General features: G+C 40.1%; 1 protein-coding gene and 1 long non-coding RNA gene across 3 annotated transcripts; one reads left to right on the top strand and one right to left on the bottom strand.

Moving 5' to 3' along the window:
- The first annotated feature begins 10 nt into the window (after window positions 1-10).
- MMRN2 (multimerin 2) lies at window positions 11-19791 on the top strand. 2 transcript variants are annotated; one of them, XM_065843207.2, is made up of 7 exons: window positions 11-349; window positions 11386-11508; window positions 12617-12723; window positions 13935-14003; window positions 15247-15420; window positions 16523-18433; window positions 19287-19791. In XM_065843207.2, exons 1-7 carry the CDS (start codon window positions 72-74, stop codon window positions 19673-19675), a joined length of 3051 nt encoding a protein of 1016 aa, XP_065699279.1. In that variant the 5' UTR covers window positions 11-71; the 3' UTR covers window positions 19676-19791. The 2 variants fall into 2 exon arrangements, with proteins under 2 accessions (XP_065699279.1, XP_071667835.1); XM_071811734.1 differs by lacking the exon at window positions 15247-15420.
- On the bottom strand, window positions 6761-21279 carry LOC139828541 (uncharacterized). The gene is made up of 4 exons (XR_011740268.1): window positions 21183-21279; window positions 19158-21081; window positions 11352-13564; window positions 6761-6844 (listed from the first exon to the last, which is right to left on the bottom strand). It is a non-coding gene; the product is annotated as an uncharacterized lncRNA (long non-coding RNA).
- Window positions 21280-21700: the final 421 nt, after the last annotated feature.

Here is a 21700-nt window from a genome sequence, read left to right as displayed (position 1 = left end):
TGAATTAATCCAGGCTGCGCTTCAGAGAAGAGAACAAGAGACAGGTGTAACTGAGTGGGAAAAAACCCACAATGCTAGTGAAGCTTCTGCTCATCTGTAATACAATAGGGTTGGCAACACTGGTCAAACACTCATACCATCATGGATATCATGATGGTTCAGTGCACAAGCCACGAATTTATGAGACCTCTGCATACCCCCAGAGGACTCCTCCGTCACAGGAGGAAGAAAGTTATTGGGAGGCAGAAGGGCTCAGGGAGGATACTCAGGATTACCCTTCAAGTATGATCTCCTCACATCAGGAAGAGAGAGAAGATTTTGAAGCTGCAGGCCCACAGTCCCGAAATGGGTAAGTACCCCAATGTGTCTGTCTTACGGTTAACGGTACTGCAATCCTGATGCCTTTATATCCTGTTGAAAAACTACTATTTTCAATAGAAGTTTCTCATTAGAATATATTAGATTTTTAGGGATCAGTCTATATCCAAACAGGAGGGGTTTAAATGTTTTAACTACAGAAACAGAAACCTGAATCGGTTGTGGAGGATGAAACCACAGATGGGACCTTCTTTTTGTCTAGTCCAAGTCAGCAGAATAGGGTTAGGTCTCTGGACACACCTGGCAAATGTGAAGCTTTCCAGTTCAGCTGTAGCACCATAAAACAAAACACTATTTCTGGCAAAGCAAAACTAGATGAAATTAATTTATTGACTTTTTCTGATCACAAACCAATGCTGGTTATTTTTGCTGATCATGATAACCTTTGCCCATTATCAGAATGTGCCCAGCTGCAGACTTAGGCCTTGTAAATGTAAAGGAAAAAAATGGAAGGCTGTCAGCAAAATAAAACCAGTGAAAAGTAAATGGAACAAAGCAAGTTATAATAAATAAGCATGATGATGACTACAAATTCAAGCCCCCCAAAAGATTTTCATGACAGTGAAATGCTTCTCGTGGTAATCTATAGCAGAAGAGCAGCCATCCTGGGTAGAAAAGGCAGGTACCTCACTAGAAAGATTTCCAAACACTATGATTTCTGTAAGTTTTACAGAGCATGTAAGTAGGTCTCTAAATGTTTAAAATAGATGAAAACCAAGCAGGACAGTGAATGAATCTTTCATAGCCCTGATGGATGGGTACTGCAGAGCCCTGCTTGGGAGAGCTGAAACAGCAGCACAGTGAGTGCTGTTCCCAGCTCAGCACTTTAGCATGCCCTGGAATTCTTCCCTCTTGAGGAAAGGAAAAAAGGAAGATGGAAACAGACTATAAAACCTTGTTCATGTCATGCTTCCCTTTCATGCAAACTGAAGTATGCAATCTTGTTTCTAATCTCATCTACATGTAAAATTAAGGCTGCCCTCCTCTGTGTAGCATGGTGAGTGCATTAAAACCCTGTTGTCCTTCATACTACATCTTCCCACAAATCTGTACCTCCAACCATTGACGTTAAGTAATTTTCTAAGGCCTGTAAGTGTTGACTTCCAGTTTCTGATGGGTAGTGTTCAATAATGACATGCACTGTTAATTCATCAACTCCTGGTTAATGCATTTCAGACACTGTCAGAGGAAGGAAAACAAAGCCTAAGTGGTACTCAGGACTTCCACCTTATACTGCAAGGTGGTAATCATCTGATTGCCTGTTGAAATGCCAAAGCATTCTGAAAATTGACAACCAACGGTAGGACAAGGGGTAATGGGTTCAAACTGGAACACAAGAGGTTCCACTTAAACTTGAGAAGAAATTTCTTCTCAGTGAGGGTGACAGACAGTGGAACAGGCTGCCCAGGGAGGTTGTGGAGTCTCCTTCTCTGCAGACATTGAAACCCACCTGGACACCTTCCTGTGTAACCTCATCTGGGTGTTCCTGCTCCAGCAGGGGGATTGGACTGGATGATCTTTTGAAGTCCCTTCCAATCCCTGACATTCTGTGATTCTGCAAAAACTATGAGAATTGAATGGTGTAAAAAGTTGCATGTATAGGTTAGCAAGATGCTGTGATATACTATTCTAACAGGGATTTCTTCCTTTGCTCTGTAACTTTGTTCAGCACTAGCTTGTGTTCAGTACCAGCTATTACTCATCCTAACTTCCTCCCAAGAAGAGAAATACTTCCTCCTTTTGTCGAGATAGTTGCATAATGAGTCAAATCATCACATTCTTCCCAATTATAAAACTGTCTTGATGACCACAGACAATCAAAATCTAGCCTGGCAGTAGCTTTAAGGTATTTGTTCTTTTGCTAGACAGTGCACACAAACCCAGGAAGCCAGCACATCTTATGAAAGAAATTTGAGACTTTAAGAGAACTTGTGTCCAAAAGTGAGGGTAGAGAGTGTGAGTAAGGGGGGACAGCATAGATCCCCTTGTAACTGCACTCCAGATTCTAAAAGTCATTGCAAACAGTTGAGGCAATATACCTTCAGAGCCTGTAGTCCTCAAGTATGCGTGGAATACCCTTCTATGCACAAACAAGTAGTTACAATGGATCTGATATTTCCTCCTTACAAGTGTGACATATGCTCTGGAAAAAAACGTTGAGGAACAGAGCTTTTATTTCTGAAGTAGAGAGCAGGGGAAAAAAGCATCAGGAGTTAATCAGGAATTAAGAGATAAAGGAACATAAAGACGTGCCACAACGAAGAGCCTGGCTGGTGGAAAATAATTTTCTACCCAAACTATGTCCCTCTTCTAGTTTGCTTTTAAAATAAGAAAATATTTTCAGAACTAGGAAAGAAACAAATGAAATGCATGGAACCTTTGTCTTCAAGACAAAATTTTGACTCTCATCATTTTCTAATAAAAATGATGTGTTTTTTCCAACCTGTTGCTATTTTCCCCATGTACGAGGAATAGCAGTTGTTACAAAATATTTTCAGATTTAAAAAAAAAAAAAATAAATTTTCTTAGTGTAGTTATTTGAATAATTGAGACTATCATGACTAGTAACTAGTCAGACAGAATCCTCTGTTTTCTATTTCAGCATGTAAGGTCAAATGACTCATTAGATCCCGGTCAAATGCTTGGATATATTTCATTTAAAAAAACCCAAAAGATAAATGAAGCATCTAAAAGGTGCAATTCCACCACATGCTATCTCTGACAGCAAAGCCTAAAGCTGCCTGTACCCTCAGTTGGCCAGACCTGTCAGTCAAGTAACACTGTAAACAAGATCACTTCAGTGTTCCAGGTTAAAAATAATTTAGGAAAAAAGCAGAGGTTATTCTTAACTTTCTCTCTCAGTAAACACACTGACAGAGTTGGTCCCCAAATCGTTGACTCACCCAGTAAGGGAGAAATGGACTGTGGTGGTGTGATGGGAAGGAGCACAGCAACTCAGCAATTAAAGCTGGTTTCCCCAGCTATGACAACGTCTCACAGACCTTCTCCTCTGTCTTTCCAACGTGTAATCACTGCCAAGTAGCCCCTGTTTTGGATTTGCTCTCTCATTGGGCAGGTGGTTTGGTTCTCTGTCTTTCCCTTTAATCTGCAGCAACATGCACCTATAGGGACTTTTCTTACAATTACAATGTGTTGGCAAAAAAAGAAAACAAACAATCAAACAAACCAAACCCCACCCCCTGCATTACAAATAGCAAAGGCAGAAGTCACCCTTGATTACAGGAAGGCTTTCTGATGTTACCCAGGTACATTGCTATCTCACTGAAACACACACCTCTTCCTTTAATTTGGCACTGACACAGCCACAAAAAAGTAGGCCTCTTTTTCTGATTGTACAGGGTGTGAAAATACAGAACAAGTATCTTCTGAAGTAAAGATAAAGCAGAGAAAATCCAAATCAGTCTTATTCTAGGGGAAATCAGAACAATGCTCAATCTTAATAGCTTATTTTCTTTGTCTGCTTTTACAGGAAAATATCCATTTATTTAATTAAGACCAGTTTCACACTGACTCATCCATTTCTTCAAAATTAGTCAGGGGCTTTCTTAGGAAGCTGATGGGATACTGAAGTTCACCAACAAAGGCACACAGAATACGTGCTTAAAATAAAACATGTTTGGATGAAATGCAGCCAAACGCGATCTTCAACCCCTGACATCCTGCAAACCAGTGGAATGGCCGCTGAGCGCTCAACAATAGCCTTCGTGGTGCCAAGTTCATTAACAGAAGCAATGGTTTCCTATCAAAGTAAGGCACTTGGCTCCTTTCAGGACTTCAGGAAATTCTCCAGTTAAGCTTTTGCCTCAGACAGTGACTGCTGACCAAACCCATCACTCGATATTTGGCTCTCTTGCTGAGCTGCAGGGGGAGTGGCTCCCCGTTAGTGTATTTGATGCAAATGGCACAGCTTCACTGCACACAATATAGGAGTTATCAAACTCTCTGTGCCCAAAGCATCATTTCATTTCCTTTGTTACAAAATGCACTAGTGCAAGCTGCAGCAATTCATTCTTTCAGCAGATAGTAAGAGATCTCATTTCTGCACAGCCACAGAACCACCATCAGCACTATTACCACATGGATCTGATGCCTTCATACTCCTGAGGGTCAATGTCCCTTGAACTCATCAGTGGCCAACTCGGAACCAAATTACACTCATGCCCAGCACATGAACAGTGCACGTTGCACCCCAAGTGCACCCTGTCTGGGAAGCTTGTCTTCCTGCACATTTTTTACTCCCTGGCATCGGCACAGCTGTGCTAGCAGGTGGTCCGTGGCTGCGGTTCCTGCTTGAAGACAAGGTCTGACAAGGAGTGAGTGCTGTACTAGGGGTGAAATTAAGTCTGTAGGAATCAAAAGATGAAATCCAAGTGCCATCTGAGAATGCTGTAGGGTTTGTACTGTGGGGAGGATAATATAAATGAGGCAATGGCTGTGATGCTTTGTGAAGAGGAAAAACCTCCTGCATTTACGTCTCTGAAATAGCTTGTACAACAGCCTCCTTTCTCTGGAGCTGCTGCTCCCAGTAAGGCTCCAGGTTCAGGACTGGATTTGCTCAGAAAGCCTTCACTGCACTAAGTCTTTAGGACATTCTGCAGGACAAGTCCCAGCTGGTAACAGACCAACTGGCTCTACTGTTGGAATAAAAGTGGCATTCAAGCAGCATTGCTCAGGGCTCTGGAAGACTTCCAGCACTGTATGGAAATCCATATGTTTGAAATTACCACTGCCACTCTTTTCAGCCCAGCTCATTAAGGAAAACCAGAAATCAATTAGTCTACTTAAACCCCAGTGAAAACCAGGGTGGTTTGTGGGATAAGTCATAGGAGGATCCCAGATCCTCCCTGAGACAGAGCTCTGCTCCTCCCAAGGTAAAGACAGAGAAATGAGTTTCTGCTGTCTGATTGTAATACACAGCTGCTGGCTGCTTGGAAAGAGATGAAGAATTCCCTGCTAGACTATCAGCAATTAGTCCCTGTCTGCTAATTAAAAACCCAGCGGCACACCATGTTCCCTTTGGAGAGCCAGCACCTTTTTCAATGCCTGAATACCTTCGGCTTTCCATAACTAATAAAAAGATAAGTCTGTCTTAAAACTGACATGCATAGTCCTAGTTTAGATCAATTTAAATGTGATATTTTACCTCTGTTTTATTGAGGCTACTTTTGCTTGCCAGTAAGAACTTTGACGGAAAAACAGAAAACAGATTATTCCATAGCTAATTCTGCTTCAACTGGTATAAACGTGGAGTCATTCCGTGTAAGTTAGTGCAAAATCATTTGATTAAATTAGAAGAACATGGTCCTCTATTGTCATCTTGTAGCACCAATTATTGCATATCTGGTGCTTTTTGCATAGTATAGAAAAGGAAAGTGTGATGGACCTGAAAGTTTTGCCCTTTGTCAGTTGTAGGCACAGGAATGGCTGGACAGGAGTTTCCCAAGTAATTATAGAAACTGGCTTCCTTGAGAATAGAAAGCTGAGGAAACTGATGTGAAGGACAACCCAGTTGTGCAGCCAAAGGAATAACAAAACTTATGGAAAAACAACAGCCTGAAGTCATGAAGCTTCTGTTCAGGCAAAAATTCCACTGACCTTGGAAGTGTCTAAAATTATGCATTGCAGAGCCAATCACGAGAACATGTAACTAAGAAAAATAAAGCATGTAAGTACCTAGCTGAGCTGGTGGACATAACTCACACTCACTATCATGCTGCGATTGTTGGTGTAGCAGTGTATGAAGAAAGAGACTACCCTGTGTTCATTTGAGCAGAGTGATAATTACTGCCTCTCACTTTATCCCCTGGTTGTGGGGGTTTTCTTTTCTTATAGGGTGGCCCAACCAAGTGCTAGAAGCAGAGATAGAACTACATGCATTGTGCAGTATTTCTGTAAAAGCAGAAGTAGTCTCCAACATAAGAAAAAAATCATTGTAAGATCAGTTTTTAGTTTAAAGACCTTAAAGGTTCAAATAAAAGGAGCTTAAGCTAAAACAAATTCATTGAATCTTATTTAAATAGAAAATGCTTTGTCATGAGATATATTTCATCTCAGACAAAAGAATACACTTGCCTCAAAAAAGGTAAAAGTGAACAGATGCATGTAAAGACTCTGTTGTATAACCAGATTAGAGGAAAGCTTAGGGAAAAAAAAAGCACCTAGTCTAGCAAAGAAAATTATTCAGATACCTTTTTTCCCTGGATTTAAAAAAAAAAAAAAAAAAATTAAATATTATTTTGCTTGGAATGTAAAAAAAAGAAAAGCAAATGAACAAATTAAACATCAGTAGCCCTGGATTTACTAGGGTTCCCTCACATGTTGCTGTAACTCACAGTATTGTGATAAACAATGTGAATGGTAAATTCACCAGAGTGGAGAGAAAGCCCTTCTGCTCTCCTCACATGAGCAACTCCTTTCTACTCCTCACTCTCCTTGGCAGCAGAAGCTTGAATCAAAAGGAAACCATTAAAGAGAATAAAAGCAGAGGGTGTTAAGTTTGTTATATATTCAGTGAATGAAGTGACATAATTACAAAGCAGGGGAAAAAAATACAGAAGCAGAACACAAAGCTGCTGTGTTCCAGAAATCAGCTGAATAAAGAAAGCGCTATTTGTGCAAGAGCAGCTCTTTGAAACTTCATAGACTGAGTCAGAGCTCACTGGAGCCAGCGGAACAACTTCTGCTCACCTCATTGAACTTTAGATCAAGCCTTTCTAAGTCTTCCCATTGTTCCACATTACATCAAAGAATGACATATTTTCCCTCAAGTTTAATACAGTTAAGTATTTTTAGTTACAGATAGTAAAGTTTCCTTAAAGGAAGCATTTGACAAGATGTGCAAAAATACTGCAATAAAAGCTTCATCTTTGGCACATGTATCTATATTGCAGCTCATTACAGATGGGAAAGACAGACCTTATTCACTTATACGATGAGAGAATAAATTTTGATAAGCTTCATGGAACTCAGAACCCCTAAAAGCTTTTGTGATCAAAACATGATATTATGTAGCCATCCAGCTCCACAAATAAGCTTTTAAGATCAAGTGAGAAAGAACTAGTGAGCAGACACTAAAGAAAAATGGACATAAGAAAATGTGACCACCATTAACAGAAGCTTTTATTGAGAGTATATCAAACTCCCTTTTCTTCATGGTATTCATTCTGCGTAATGCTAATAACTGTCCAAAGTAGGCGTCAAATTGGGATCAGCCATTAATTCAATTTCTGATATAATGTTGCCCCTTCCTGCAAGTGGGAAGCCCACCACATACCTCCAACACATTAACAGGTTTTGAAAAGTAATCCTCATCTTTTCTATTAAATGTGTGTGCACATTTACATGTGCAATATAGCAAAAGTAGCCACAGTCACACAACACCACATCCTTGCTCGCACACGAGCTGATGCATGTAAACATTTGGTTTAGATTTGTGTGGCTTACATGACTCAAAGGACTTGTTTGGGAGCTGTGTATGGTGGGAAAAACAAATCAGCCCAGATGATGATTCATGGGGCGTGGATTATTTTCATTAGGAAAGAACAAAACACTAAAGCCAAAGAATTCTATTTTAAAGGAGGTTTCCACGCTGAATGCCTGGGTCTGGCAGGCATCCCATGGGCAGATCCAAGATACTACACCTAGCACCGATGCCAGCGAGCTCCAGCAGCAGCACTCGGTCACTGTATTGCCCAGAAAAACAGCAGAGAGGATCTGAGGGGAGAAAAGCCACTCCCCAGCTCTGGCTTGCTGGGCACGGGAGAGAGGGCAGCCTAAAGACAAGCACAGATCAGGTCTCTGTTTCAGAGTTAGTCCCCTCCCACTGACCAGCAATGGAGGCTGATTTAGAAAGCCTGGCAGACACAGGCACATCTTGAAGGCAGGCATCAGCCAGAGCATGTGTGTCAGTCTGCTGGCTTCAACTGAACTGCTTGGTGACACAAGCAGAGTGTTTGACTCTCCAAGAGTAATGAGTTAATAAAAACTTGAGGATTTGTCCTCTGGTTCAGTCCCATAGGAAACAAGACTCCCATTGATAACAGGCACAAAAATTCACCCAGTCACTTGCAAAGGCCTTAAAACTACAGCTCACAAAAAGAGCTGTTTTGGCTTTCAGTCCCAGCCTAGGCTGCAGACAACTGCTTTCCTGTTCAGCCTTCCCAGTGCTGTAGGCTTTGCCAGATTCCTGCCCCTGCTTCTAAGAGATGAAGAGTTTTGCTTGCACGGGTGCTCGCTGAAATCAGAATTATGTTTTCATTAAGAAACAGGGAAGCAAGAAGGCTGTCTGTGTCCCAGCAAGCCCTGTGAAATGTTCCCAGCTAGCCCAGGCTGTGTGCCCTTTCCTGCCGTGCTTTCCAGCTTCCCCCCATTCTCCCAACTGCCCGGTCACGGCAGCCACAGCTTCTGCTTTTGTGTTGGACTCAGTTCCCCATTGTTTCTGCAACTCTCTCAGAGAGGCAAACTTTTTCCATATATGCTGATTATCAGAGATTTGGTTCCTGTCTTCCCATTTAAAAATATACTGCTTCAAGTTCAGCTGTTCTTCACCAGACACGGCTCTCTCCCCCACACAACGCTCCACTCCGTTTTAACACAAGCTGAGACAAACTCATGGAGTACAAAGGCCCCCTGATCTCTCCAAATACCCCAAATAACATGATCAGTTCTGCGTAAGGCCTGATATTACTTTTGTTCTGAGAAACTTGTGTTGATTTCTTAAAGGAAAGGAATTCAATAGTATTCATGACAGTACATAATAGGATTTCTAATTTTTCTCCAGGCTTCATTAAAGCAGATATGCTGCATATGTTGATATCAGCAAGCTCTAAGGCTCATAGCAATGGCTGCAACTATACCGCATGCTGTTTTACTGGAGATAGAACAGCAGAGCCCTAGAGCTGCCAGAGAGAAAAATGCAAATCACGTGAAAATAGCACCTTGTCACTTATCAGGTTTACTCTTGGGCATTTAAACTGTCCAGCAACAAACTTTTGGGTACTGAATTGCCAGCAGCAGTACAGGAAGAACAATGTTAAAAAAAATATTCAAACCAAAACACTATAATGACCAGTTCTTGTCATTGCTAATATACCTGTCACATGGACATCTAACATAAAGGTAGCTCAGTTTTTAAGGTTCAAGTGGTCTTCAACCAGGACAGCTAATTTCAGGAAAATTAGAGAACTGTTTCCTCTGCAGGTGTTTTACTGTGAGGTCTCAAACCCCTTTGGAAATGAATTCATGCCAGTCTTCCCATCTGGAAAACAAGACTGTGATTGGAACTGTGGAGTCGGGTATTTCAGTTCAGAATAGCTAACAGCCCCATGCCAGCGAGCATCAAGGGACGTTTGAAGGAGCTGCAGGTTCTGCTGCAAAGGCAGAGCTGGATTTCATGGGTCACTGGGGAAGATGGAGCCCTTTGCAGCCTGTCTGGAGCTGGCACAGGCTGCGGAAGGTCACCAATTCCAAGCCTAAACCACAGAGGCTGAGCTGCCAGAGTCAGTGTAAGACCCTTATTCCTCAAAAACTGCACCTTCATTTGAAAAGAAGAACAAACACAAACGCCTGCTTCCATTTCGCAGGACAGGAACCAGTCAGGTTACCTCCTAACCTGGCAGCCTGTTTGGACCTGTCTGTATAGAGACACTGTGGAAAGTTAAGTTGCATTGGCTAAAACAGTGCAAGTGGTATATATTTTTTCATTTCTCTCTCTGAACTGCTCAACCCCACCTTTTCCATAAGGAAGAGGATTAGCACATTTTAACATCTGTATGTTGTTAAGTGGGTATGTGGCAACTTCCTAGTGGCTCTGCATGCACACACTGTATTGGAAATAACTGTGGCAGGTGCCCTCCTACTACAGGCGGGACATGGAGCCAAACTTGTGTGAAACACAAGGCCCTGGACTGTCTTTAAGACAAGTTGTCTGTAAAATGCAATTGCTGGTTCAGTGACTCTTCCTCTGAAGGTTTTGTGGCCAGAGTTAAACAGTGAGAGGGCAGAGACTACTTGTCTCCCTATAGCTTCTTTTTCCATAGCTGTCACATCCCTTCTCTACAGGATCCTACTCATAGAGTCCTTCAGTGTTTAACTGGTGAACTTCTGTAAACACACTTTCTGAAACAATCTGTTGAATACACACATAGTTTATGAACAGTAATTGCAATTACTAATTAATCAGATGCTATTTTTTCCATTTCCCATTCTAGTCATTACTACTTACTTCCTGTCACTTGTGATCTTGGATTTTAACCATCAAACTTCAACCAACAACACACTTCCATTTCTTGACTTCAAACTTTTGAAAAGGAAGAGGCTCATCTACACTCTGGGATAAACAGATGCCTATACATTTCTGAATCGGAAAACTTACCAGACTAGTAAGACTCATGTGTCCTTGCTATAAGCATAAAATTAAAACTCAAGAAAACCACCCTCATATTTCCAATATTATTTTCCTGCAGGTGATGGGAGAAATTATTTCAAAGCCAGTCCAATGAATGAAGTTCAATCAGTCACTACATTATCTTGAAGAAGTAATACTTAGGAAGGCACTGATTATTAATGGAGTTTATGTAGGATTAAGTTTTCAGAAGCAGTCTGCCTCGACCTGATGAGTCAGTCATTAGGCATCTGAAATGGCAACATGCCAAGAAAGGCAATTTGACATTTAAAATGACATTAACCTGCAGGTTATCATGAGATGGAAATTTCTCTTGCTAAATGAAAGGACTGGAAATGGAACTAATGCATCAAAGTTCAGACAATCAACCCTTCTGTAACAAACCCCGATAAACATCCCAAATGAAAACAAAAGAACTGGGAGTGGAGGGAGAAGCTAGCAAGCATTTTCCACTTTCCTCATCATCCAGCTGAAAAAAAAAAAAAAATTTGAAGGCCTTTCTGCATTTCTTCTTCGGCACTGTTACAAGCAGATACTTCAAAAGACCTACTTCAAATTCCTTTCCCATGTCTTTCTTCCACTAGGAACTGGTGTTCCTTCACGCAGTCCCGCCTGGTAACATACATAGAAGCCTGCATGAAGGAGAAGTACATAATCAACTCCCAACAGCCCTGTCTAAATGGAGCACCAGACTGCCAGAAGATCATGTAAGTATCCTAAATAAAACCAATGAAGGCAACATAATTTTCTCTGAAGCATCTACATGACATTCAAAATTATTTAATGACACATTTTAAAAATAATTAAAGCACCTACTCAATTTAATACCAAAATGATATAGGATCTGATTCACATACCTAATGTAAGAGGCATTTAAGTAACCTGTGCAAACAACTGTCTTTCCGAGCCATAAAGTACAGGGGTACACGGTGATTAAGTGATTTCCCAAATCTTTCCACATTTATGCAGAAAAAAACAGATAACATACCTTTCCTATTATTTTCAGGTCATAATATACACATATAACTTTAAAAAGTTCTGCCTGTGGCCATCTGTGAGACCACTTCATGGCAGAAATTGGAGACGTGCGGTTGCCCAATTGCTCTCTCTTGCAGAAGGACTGGCTGCCCAAAGAGTACTGGTGAAAGCCAACAGTGTACCTGAAGGTACCAGGACTGATCTGTGTTTAAAGCTGGGAGGCGTTGAATCACAATACCCTTCTGAAACGAAATAACATGTAATACTCACCTACATGTTTTCACGTCTATGCAGTCAAACTGATAACAACAATGCTTTTGTTATTTGTTAATACAAATTAATTTCTCTTTGTCTGGACATTAAAGTTTCATGAGTATTTCTAGTGGAGTTTTTCACAAATTTGTATCCTCCTAGGTGTCAGTGACATTTTTGAGTATCTGTTAAAAACAACACTTTCTCTACAACTCATTGGAATATTACAGAAGTAAAAGCTCACTCCACACTTGATTGCCAAAGAATCTATTACAATAAACATTACAGTTGCATTTCTGAGTGTTACATAAATTTGCCATCTGTGACATTTCTCAGACTCGAGTCAGATCAGTGCCTGCATGTTTGGAAAATCTCTCTCCTGGAGAACAGCAAAACTGCTGTGGATGGCCTCAATGTTTTACTAAGCAGCAGTGACACAGTTTACGATGCATTTCTTAACTGTGTTTTGCGTTAGTCATCTAGGAGACACTTGGCACCAGACTGCTGCTAGAGTCAGTCAATTTACCCCGAGTGATGCCAGCTGACTATAAGTTGCAATCTAATGCCCAGACCCTTACTCCCCAGGTACAGGACCGCTCTGAAGCCAGTCTATCAAGTGAAACAGAAGGTTTTGAAGTCTTTGCAGTGGAAATGCTGCCCTGGATTTATTGGCAAAGACTGTGAACAGCATGGTAAGGAAAGCTAGAGAACATGTGTGAGAATCAATAACTAAATGCTAGTCACAGTGGCAAGAAATGATTGCCTGTTTGGTTTTCCTTTTTTTTTTTTTTTTTGAGAATGGCTGCCTTACTTTCTTTGGTCTGCTATGCCCCAAATCACTAATACCTTGAAACAAGGAGTAGTTGTACTTAGCTGCAATTAGTAGCTAACAGCATTAGCTACTTCTTCTCTTAGTAGCACCTTTGTAATCTTTACACATGGATAAAGGTATTTGTTTCCCTGGGGCCTGTCAGATGTACAAGTCCATCCAGGAATGCCTAATTCCACACAGAAACTGGTGACACCAGAAAGCAACACCAGTATGTGAAACGTCTCTATGGCCAGTTTACAGGATGAAGTTACCTGGCTAGGGAAATTACAACATATCCAAGCCCAAGCAAGCCAGACAGCCCTTGCTCTCCAGCCCGCAGCGCTGCCTCTTCCCTGAGAATTTAAATGGATAAAAGGTAATTCCCTGTAGTGATTAAGGCAACCATGACAAAAAAGTCAGTCATGTGAAAATTTTCACACAGTCTTCGTCTAACTCACCTACCCAAAGAGACTCCCTGGATAAAAAGGGAGTTTCTGTTTTTATCTCTGTAGGTTTAGCTTTTCTTGACATATTTGTCTTTTAGGTGGTGCCCAAGCCAGACCTTCATTTATAAAGTTGGAAGGATATTACCAAATACAGTGCTTTTAGTTTAGCCTCTTCCTTCGTTACACTTGTTGACCAAAACCAGCTTTCTCCATCTTCATCTCCTCATTTGTACAGCATCAGTCACTGGAGCTGGTGCCATTAGAAAGTTCAGGTAACTGCAGAACACGGAAGAGGAATTTTCAGATCTTTTGACAGGATCCCCCAGGAAAAACAAAAAACAAAACCACAAGCAAACAACACACATATTTGCAACAGACTCACTTATTAGGAGAAATAACTCAGTGTACGTTAAAAAAAACACCCCTACTACATAGCATTATCATTTATGCAATGTTGTATGCTAGTGCCATACCGTTAGCAAAGTAATTTCTCCAGACAAGATGTTCTTTCCCTAAGAAACCTGTAATGCAGCAGCCTGTCTCCACCTCAGTTATGCTACACGTGAAATTGCCCTGCATTGTCTTGCTAAACTAGTAGTTTCTACATCTAAAACATCATCACAGATGTATTATATCTTAATTGCAGATCCTGATTTTATTCTGGTGCCAGAAAATCAAAATGAAGGACAAGAAGAAGAGGAGTTCTCAAACCACAGTATGTGATTGAAGTTATTTTGCTTGCCATTCTTTTACCTCTCAGTCACTGATGAGAAAAAGAGATGTATTTTTTAGCTGCAATTTTAACATGCTAAGCTATGGACAGTATCTCTAGTGAAGGCATTCTTTGGGAAAGTTTTTACACAACTACATTTAAGGGCGTAAACGACGGCTTTTGGTATAACAGCACATGAATGCTCTAGACAAAGCATTCTAAAGTTTCAAAGTCGTATGCTGGCTGGTCACCAGCGATACCCAGTGAGAATGCCAGCCGGGACAGTGGCACGGACGTTTAACCCCTTGCTCTGCACAACATGCTCACAAATCTTAGCAGAAAAACAATCTATTAAAAATGCTATTTTTGAGTAGCTCCCCAGTAGCTTTGAGATTATTATTATTATTATTATTATTATTATTATTATTATTATGAGGTACCAAGATTCATATCTCGGGCACTCTGTCCTACCAATCTAAGTGTCCAAAAAGGACTTACCCTCTGGGAAATGGTGTGGCCTGCAGTGCTATCAAGTTATCTTCTAGCAGTTGGCTTTAGGGTAGTATTGCAGCCCTGAAACAGAGTCTTCTTTACATTATACTCTCAGCACTGAATGAATATGCAGTTGCTTTACAGGACTGAAGTCTATAAAACATTAGATTTAAATGTCAAAAGTAATCTTGAAGGGTAAGAGGTCCCCAGGGTGGCACAGTTGGGATAAACCAGTTTCTGCAACTCCTAGTGTACACTTTGAAATCTACAGCTCAAAATAGCAGGTATTTATTTAGAATAACATCAGTTAAAGGGCCCCTCAGCAAGAGTCAGATATGACACACTCTATGCTCCTGATTCCTTAGTGAAGCACCACAATTGCTCTTCCCTGCTGTCCTTTTATTCTAGGTTGTTAAACTTTTCAGTCAATTGGCTTGAAAGGAGTTATTATTCCAGAACATTTTGATGGTGTGGGGAGATTTTAAGTGAAGAGCATTTTAATGACCTCATGGCTAGCACAGCCGATGTCCTTCTGTTAATGTTTAAATATATTAGGTTTTCATCACTGTTGAAAAGAAAATCTTTGCAAAGAAATAATGAATTTAGGTGCTATAAATCAACAAACAACCTAAATGTCAGTGCAAAATTTTCAGAGCAAAAGGTACACAGGTGTTCTCAGAGGTCTTGTAGGAATACCTGTCACCTGGTCACTGCACTCTGTTGCATTACTTTGTTTTTTTAATCTTGTGATTAGTGTCAACACCTGTGGATTCAAGAGAAATGTTGGAAGTCATTCAAAATCATGAGGCATTACTGGATGATCTTCAAAGTGATATTCATCAAGCAGTCAGCAACTTAGGTGACTTACAGAGAATATTTGAGAACAACGGTACAAGCATGGTGTTAGAAGTGAACCAGAGCAATTCAGGTGAGAGGTCTGATGCAGAATTATCGGCCTGACAAAAGGCCCTGTAAAACCACGCAGACCAGAGAGAAAAACTGGAGAACAGAAAGGCCCTGATACTCCTTGGTTTGCTGGTTCTTTCTAAAGAGAGTAAAAATGGATGCAATTCCAAGACAAATTAATGAACCAAATTATAGAGTAACTTGAAATGGGAAATGAGATGCAAGGCAGATTCCTTTGCGCTTTTCTGGAATTTCAGAATATGACTTAAGCACAGAATAAAGAGGTTGCTTTTACTTCAAATTTGTTAGCTTACTGTTCTGCTTCTACAGCTTCTTCTTTTCTATGGGGATGCAGAGTTTAGGTTTGTTTTTTGTTCTTTTTTCATATTCATGCTATATACTCTGATGTGCAGAATATCAGACTGATTTCTGTAAAAAAAAAAGTAATATCCAGCCTTTCTCTGGAACATTATTCCTGCTGTGGGAAAAAAAAAAAAAAAAAGAGATAGTGCATTTGACCTACAAATGTGAGCCACTGGTGCAGAGAAATATTTTCTAATGATACAGACTATTTTCCTCAGCGAACTTCAAGGCACTGAGGTTTGAACATTAAAGTTAGAAGTCAAGCCTTAGTATAATTCACATCTAGTACAAATACTTCACAGATTTTTCAAGTTATTTAGTTCTGGCCTGGAATATTCAGCTGCTAAGATGCTGTATAACTTTGTGAAGTAGAAGGTGCACTGTAGAAAGCATCAGAAAAAGAACATTATGAGACAGTCAAACAAGCAAGAGCCCACCAGCTAAGGACTGTTGTGAAAATGGGCAGTTGCAGCCACATACAAAACTGCTTGTCCAGGGTCTTCAAAATGCAGTATTTTTATGACTTAAATGTGGCAGTCAATACCTAAGTTATTGTCTGCAAACTCAATGACACAATGTGCTTCACAATAACCTCGATTTAAAATCAGGCTTTTGGTTTTGGTCAGAATTTGGGGTGTAAGATGGCAGTTACTATAGAAAAAATACACACTTGAATTACCCTGGCCAGATTAAGAAGCGTTCCAAAAGCAGAATTTAAATTTAATGAGGGTTTTTTTTTTTTTCCTAAACTGTGTTAACAGATCTACAGGAAAGGCTTCTGCAGCAAGTTTTGTTTCCTCATGTGGAGAATTTTCTAAGGAAACATTTTAACCCAATGTGGGCAAGCTTCAACAGAAGCTTACAGAACCTCTCGAACATGGTAAGAAACCTGTCCCATGACGTGGAAGCCAACAAGAGAAGCATAGAAAGATTCCAAGAGAACACTGTGCCCAAGAAGGAATTCCAGGAGCTGGGAACTAAGTTTGAATCAAAAGTTCAAGAAAACATAGTGAAAGTTGATCAGGTGAAAAGAGATGTAGAGAACCAATTGCAAATGCAGCAGGCGAGTATTCACTATAATCTCACCATGATCAAGGCAGATACTGACACAAAGCTCAAGAAGTTTCACAAGTTACACCAGTTCCATTTCTTAGCTGTGAACAACAGCATAGCAAACATGAAACAAGAGCAAAACAATCTTGAAAATAAATTTGAGACTTTGAAAAACAATTTAACAGACCTCTCCTCACATCATGGTCCCAAAGATGAAAATACCCAGTTAACCATCAGACAAATAAATGACATTCTGGCAGGGCACGCAAAGCAGCTTAAAGAACTTTACATGGAGTCAGATGTGGCCTTTCAGAATATTGCAGTTTTAGAGAGGTGGTTTAAGGAGTTAAAAAAAAATATCTCAAAGTATAGGCCAGAAGATCTTACAATAACTTTAATGGAGAAATCTCTTATTATGGAAGAAAACAAAGCGGCAATGGAAAGGCAGATATCAGAGCTCAACGATACTCTCTCAAATCTTCGGGAAAACTATTCAGATCTGTTGAGGTACATGGAGGAATGTAATTGCCAGAGGGTATCTTCTGACACCGATGTACTGGAAGAAGATTTAAAGAATACCACGTACTCCCTTGAAGGTACCCAAAGAAGCTTAAAGGAGATGAAGCACTTAGAGTCAGTTTTCAGAGATCTCTTGAGGAATGAAATTGAAGAGCTCTCCTCAGCTTTTCCATCTATCCATCAGTCCCTTAATCTCCGTCAAGAAGAAAACAGACAGCTTCAGTCGCAAGTTACGGCTTTTTCAGAAGACATAGGTTTCTTGAAAAAGAAAGATGAAGAAATTCATCGACACATCAAGTATCTCAACAGTTCATTTGGTTCTCTTTTGGAAGACGCCATGCGCCATGAAGCAGCACTGGAAGCTTTACTAGGAGAAGAATTTATGGAAGTCTTGTTTGAAGATGATCCTAATATCCTAATATTATCAGTATCTCAAGTGCAGGAATCTCTCAGACATATCTCAGATAAACTCCAAGAACAAAACATTACTTTAGAATCCCTTATGAAGAGATTTCATCTCCTGGAGAGATATCAACAGAATAATCACCATGCTCGTACATCTCCTAAGCATCACAAAGAAGAAACACAAACATCCTCTACTCTAGATGAAGTTAGCAGTCAACGCAGCATCGTAGAACATATGGAACCTAACTATGAGGCTGCAAAAGATGACTCCTTGGATAGCTCAACTTATAATGATATCATGACTCTGAAGAATGATATCAAACACCTGAGCCTGGCAATCAAGATGCATGAATCCAGAACCAACATGAATCTCTGCTGCAATCATACAATAGCAAATATAATTGAGCCACTCAACATTTCTGTGGAAATTCTCTCAGCAGATTTAGCAACTCTCAAGTGGAAGCTGGAGGAACATCTGCTGATTTTTAAAAAGCTATTTGGAAGCAATGAAGAATTAGTTGCCTCAAATATAAGTCTGGATGTTACAAAGATTCAGTCTATGATGACCAGAAAAGTGAGAGGGCAACAGAAAGGTCAAGGCAAGCAAAGAGACAAGAAAAAGCCTGAGAAACACAGAGAAAATATGCAAATGATAAATGGAAGAAATGCAGTGCAGACAGAACTTTTGGAAAAGGGTGAGTTCTTTTCTTTTATGTGCTGATGTACAGGTAGCTTCTTTCTGGGTCCTGCTCTAAGTGCTACACACATGGCATATTAATTGTGAGACCTTTCCGTATCTTGTGGGATGCTGGAGGGAGAAATTCTTCCATTATTTACATCTTTTGTTTGTAGATGCTCATGTTAATGTAGTAGCAGTTTTCTCTTTTACAGCTGATGGGGAGTGCTAGGCTTCCTGGTCATATTTCTTTTTCCTCTGCTATTTGAGTCTGGAAGGAGTATACTTAAAGCACCAAATCCTGCCTAATGTGCAGATACATTAAGTGAACTGCTAGAATTCACACAAGCAGAACAGGGAGGACTGACCAGAGAGCACACTCTAACAGCTGAGCTTCAGGGACAAGTTTTCAGCTTACACTTTGCTGTGTCTGTCCAATTGCCTTTCCCCAGGCACATGTGGTCATAAGCACCTGGTAATTACAACCACCACAGATTAAGCCCTGGCTTTTATGATTGTAGTCCTTGTTATGGGCATATAACAGAGAAAAAATCAGTCCTTTCAGGCACATCTGTGCTGCAAAACTGTTGTTAAGACTTAAAAAGCAGAGAATGTATTTCAAACTAACTATTTTTAAGACAGCATTTTTTTTTCCTGGATAGTCTCAGCCTTTTACTTTTCTAAGAGTAGTGGTTCAGATATTTCCAGGGAACCATTTGATCTAATCCCAGACACATACTCACTTTATGCATTTAGCTCTACAAAGAAGCATACAGAAATGAGACCGACAGGGTTTCATCCTTCCTCCCACTCTGATGATCCTTGGGAGACAACAGTGCTCACTGCTAAAATCCTGTTCTTTTCTTTTTCAGACTCATTGGTGGCATTCCATGTGGGATTCTCAGAAGGAAAGGATAAAGAAAAAACTCTGAGGTTTAATGAAACTTACCTCAATTATGGAAACAGCTATTTCCCTGAACATGGCTACTTTAAAGCACCACATAAAGGTGTCTACCTGTTTGTCATCTCCGTGGAGTTTAGTTCAGGACCAGCATTAGGACAACTCTCCTTTAGCCGTGGGTACAAAAGAACCCTCTCGAGCAGTCAGAGGAAAACACCAAATGGAAACACCATGACTACTTTTGCTATGGCAGAAATGGAGAAGGGGGAGAAAGTGTCCTTTGAATTGCTACAGGGCTCTATAGTGAAACGGAGTCCACCTGGGACAACGATGGCTGGATTCCTAATATTCAAAACTTGAATAGTGACATTTTGTTTTATTGGTATCTTTCCATAGATGCAATGGATCAATTTACTATTGCTTCATCTGTGATGTATTCAATCCTACTGCATGTGTTTAAACATAGCACTACCCCAGATTTGTCTTCATGCTTCTTTTCTGGAAGTGTTTGGCTTTTGATTAGTTGCTTATGAGCAGCAATGGTATTTTCTTCCAAGTGATAGCTGTTTGGACTCCAAATGTATCAGCACACACATTCCCAAATCCTTCCATTGTGAGAATTGCACTTAATCAGAAAAATAGGTTGGGTGGGACTTTCTTCACCTACAACACAAGTAATTTCTCCTTTCCCCTGGCAAAAGAGTATTCTCCCATGGCAAACACCCCTGCCACTGGCAAGAGAAATATTTTAGGAAGAACTGTATATATCAACTCTCCTATTTTGTGAACAGTAGCTTAAAACCAAGAAGCCAGGAGAATTTCACCTTTTAGTTCTCTGTGGATCACAGGCAGTCACAGACTGTCTTGGAAACTTCTGCAACTCATTCCTATTCGATGTTCCAGTCTGTGCACAACATGAACACTAGAAGAGATTGATCAAACCCACTAAGGCGCACCCTATGCTATTACTTGTAAGCAAACATCTTAGAAACAGCACGGTCTTTTTGCTTCTGCGTCTGTGTTGTATTTCAACTACACTGCAGAAGTTTGATAGTAATATACCCCTGTTAAGTTGAATTTAGATACAAGGAAATAAAAAACTATTGGTGAAAATGCAATCCTGAAGAATATCACAAATTCAGCCCAGAGTTCAGCATTTAGTAAATATTTTAAAACCAACCAAGAAAAAAAAAATAACAGCAAAAAGGGAAGTTCATTGATCTACTGTCATTGTTGAATATAAAATACATTAACAATTACGGTAAAACAAATAGCAGAATTTCTGAACTGTAGAGTTTTTTGAATTTCCAGAATCTCAAGATGACCATATCTGGTCATGTCCTAAACTTTTCTTCTGTAAAATAAAATATCCCAAAGGCTTTCATTTTAAACAAGTTCAATTGTTGTGGGATTTTTCCTTGGTTATCCTAATATCTTACAAAACAATATTAAAAAAATTACATTTGCCAAAATGAAATGCATTTAGAAATTTCCAATATTTTTGATGAAAGAAATACCTTCTTATTATGTATTTTATGCCCCTATAAGGTAGCATTTTTTAACAGAAATCTATCCTGCTCTTAAGGGGTTTTCTCCCCACCTGCTTGTATTCTAAGCAACACCAAACTACAAAATTATTTAAAACCACATCATTACCAATACACATTGCACTTCAGAGAATAGTTTCACAAGCAGACAGTACGTATCTTTTGAAATAAAGCTACAAAGCAGTTTCAGCTACTGACTTGCTGAGAAGATTCTCCATACTGAAAAAAACAACAAAACAAATGATTAAAAATGATCTCCCATCTGCTCCTCGCCAGTGCTGATTTTCACACAAGATTAACAGTCAAGTCTTGCCATTTACCTGGAGATGCAGAGCCACATCTCGCACTGCTCTGCGGCAGGCAGCACAAAATGCCTGCAAGCTCAGTGTCGTCTTCTGTCCCACAGATTTCTCAAATATCTGAGGGAAGGAAGGAAAAAAGTTCCAGAGGTGAAGTGTCAAAAAGGAAGAAAAGCATCAAATTGTAAGATTGGGTTAATCCAGTACAAAGCTACTATACCGGGGTGACCCAGACGTTTTTACCACTGGTTCCCCAATTCCAGGCTTTTGTGGGGGCAAAGTTCTGCAGTGCCCAGCCAAGCTGATTGCCCGGGTCAGGGCAGCTTGCATTCATTCAGTGCACGCCAATTCTGCAGCTACCAGCTCCGTTCCACATCAAATAAAGACCACACATATAGACATTTAAAAACACCTTAGTTACTTTTAAAGCTTTGACAGAAAGCTTCAACTGGAATGCAAACCATCCAGGTGCTTAGAAAAGGACACAGTAGGTAGGAGATAGAACACCAGTTCATCCAGAGAGGATTTTCAAAGGTTTG

Source organism: Patagioenas fasciata, chromosome 8 (assembly GCF_037038585.1).
Source record: "Patagioenas fasciata isolate bPatFas1 chromosome 8, bPatFas1.hap1, whole genome shotgun sequence".
In the NCBI taxonomy this organism is placed as follows: Eukaryota; Metazoa; Chordata; class Aves; order Columbiformes; family Columbidae; genus Patagioenas; species Patagioenas fasciata.
Note: the sequence above shows the minus strand (reverse complement) of the source record. Positions and strands in the feature narration are given on the sequence as shown.

Excerpts from the sequence above, each read along its gene's own strand:
- MMRN2 (XM_065843207.2), top strand. The coding sequence starts at position 72 with ATGCTAGTGAAGCTTCTGCTCATCTGTAATACAATAGGGTTGGCAACA. Across the intron at positions 11,509-12,616 it reads CCAGACTGCCAGAAGATCAT|GTACAGGACCGCTCTGAAGC; the intron begins GTAAGTATCCTA and ends CTTACTCCCCAG. Across the intron at positions 12,724-13,934 it reads CAAAGACTGTGAACAGCATG|ATCCTGATTTTATTCTGGTG; the intron begins GTAAGGAAAGCT and ends TCTTAATTGCAG.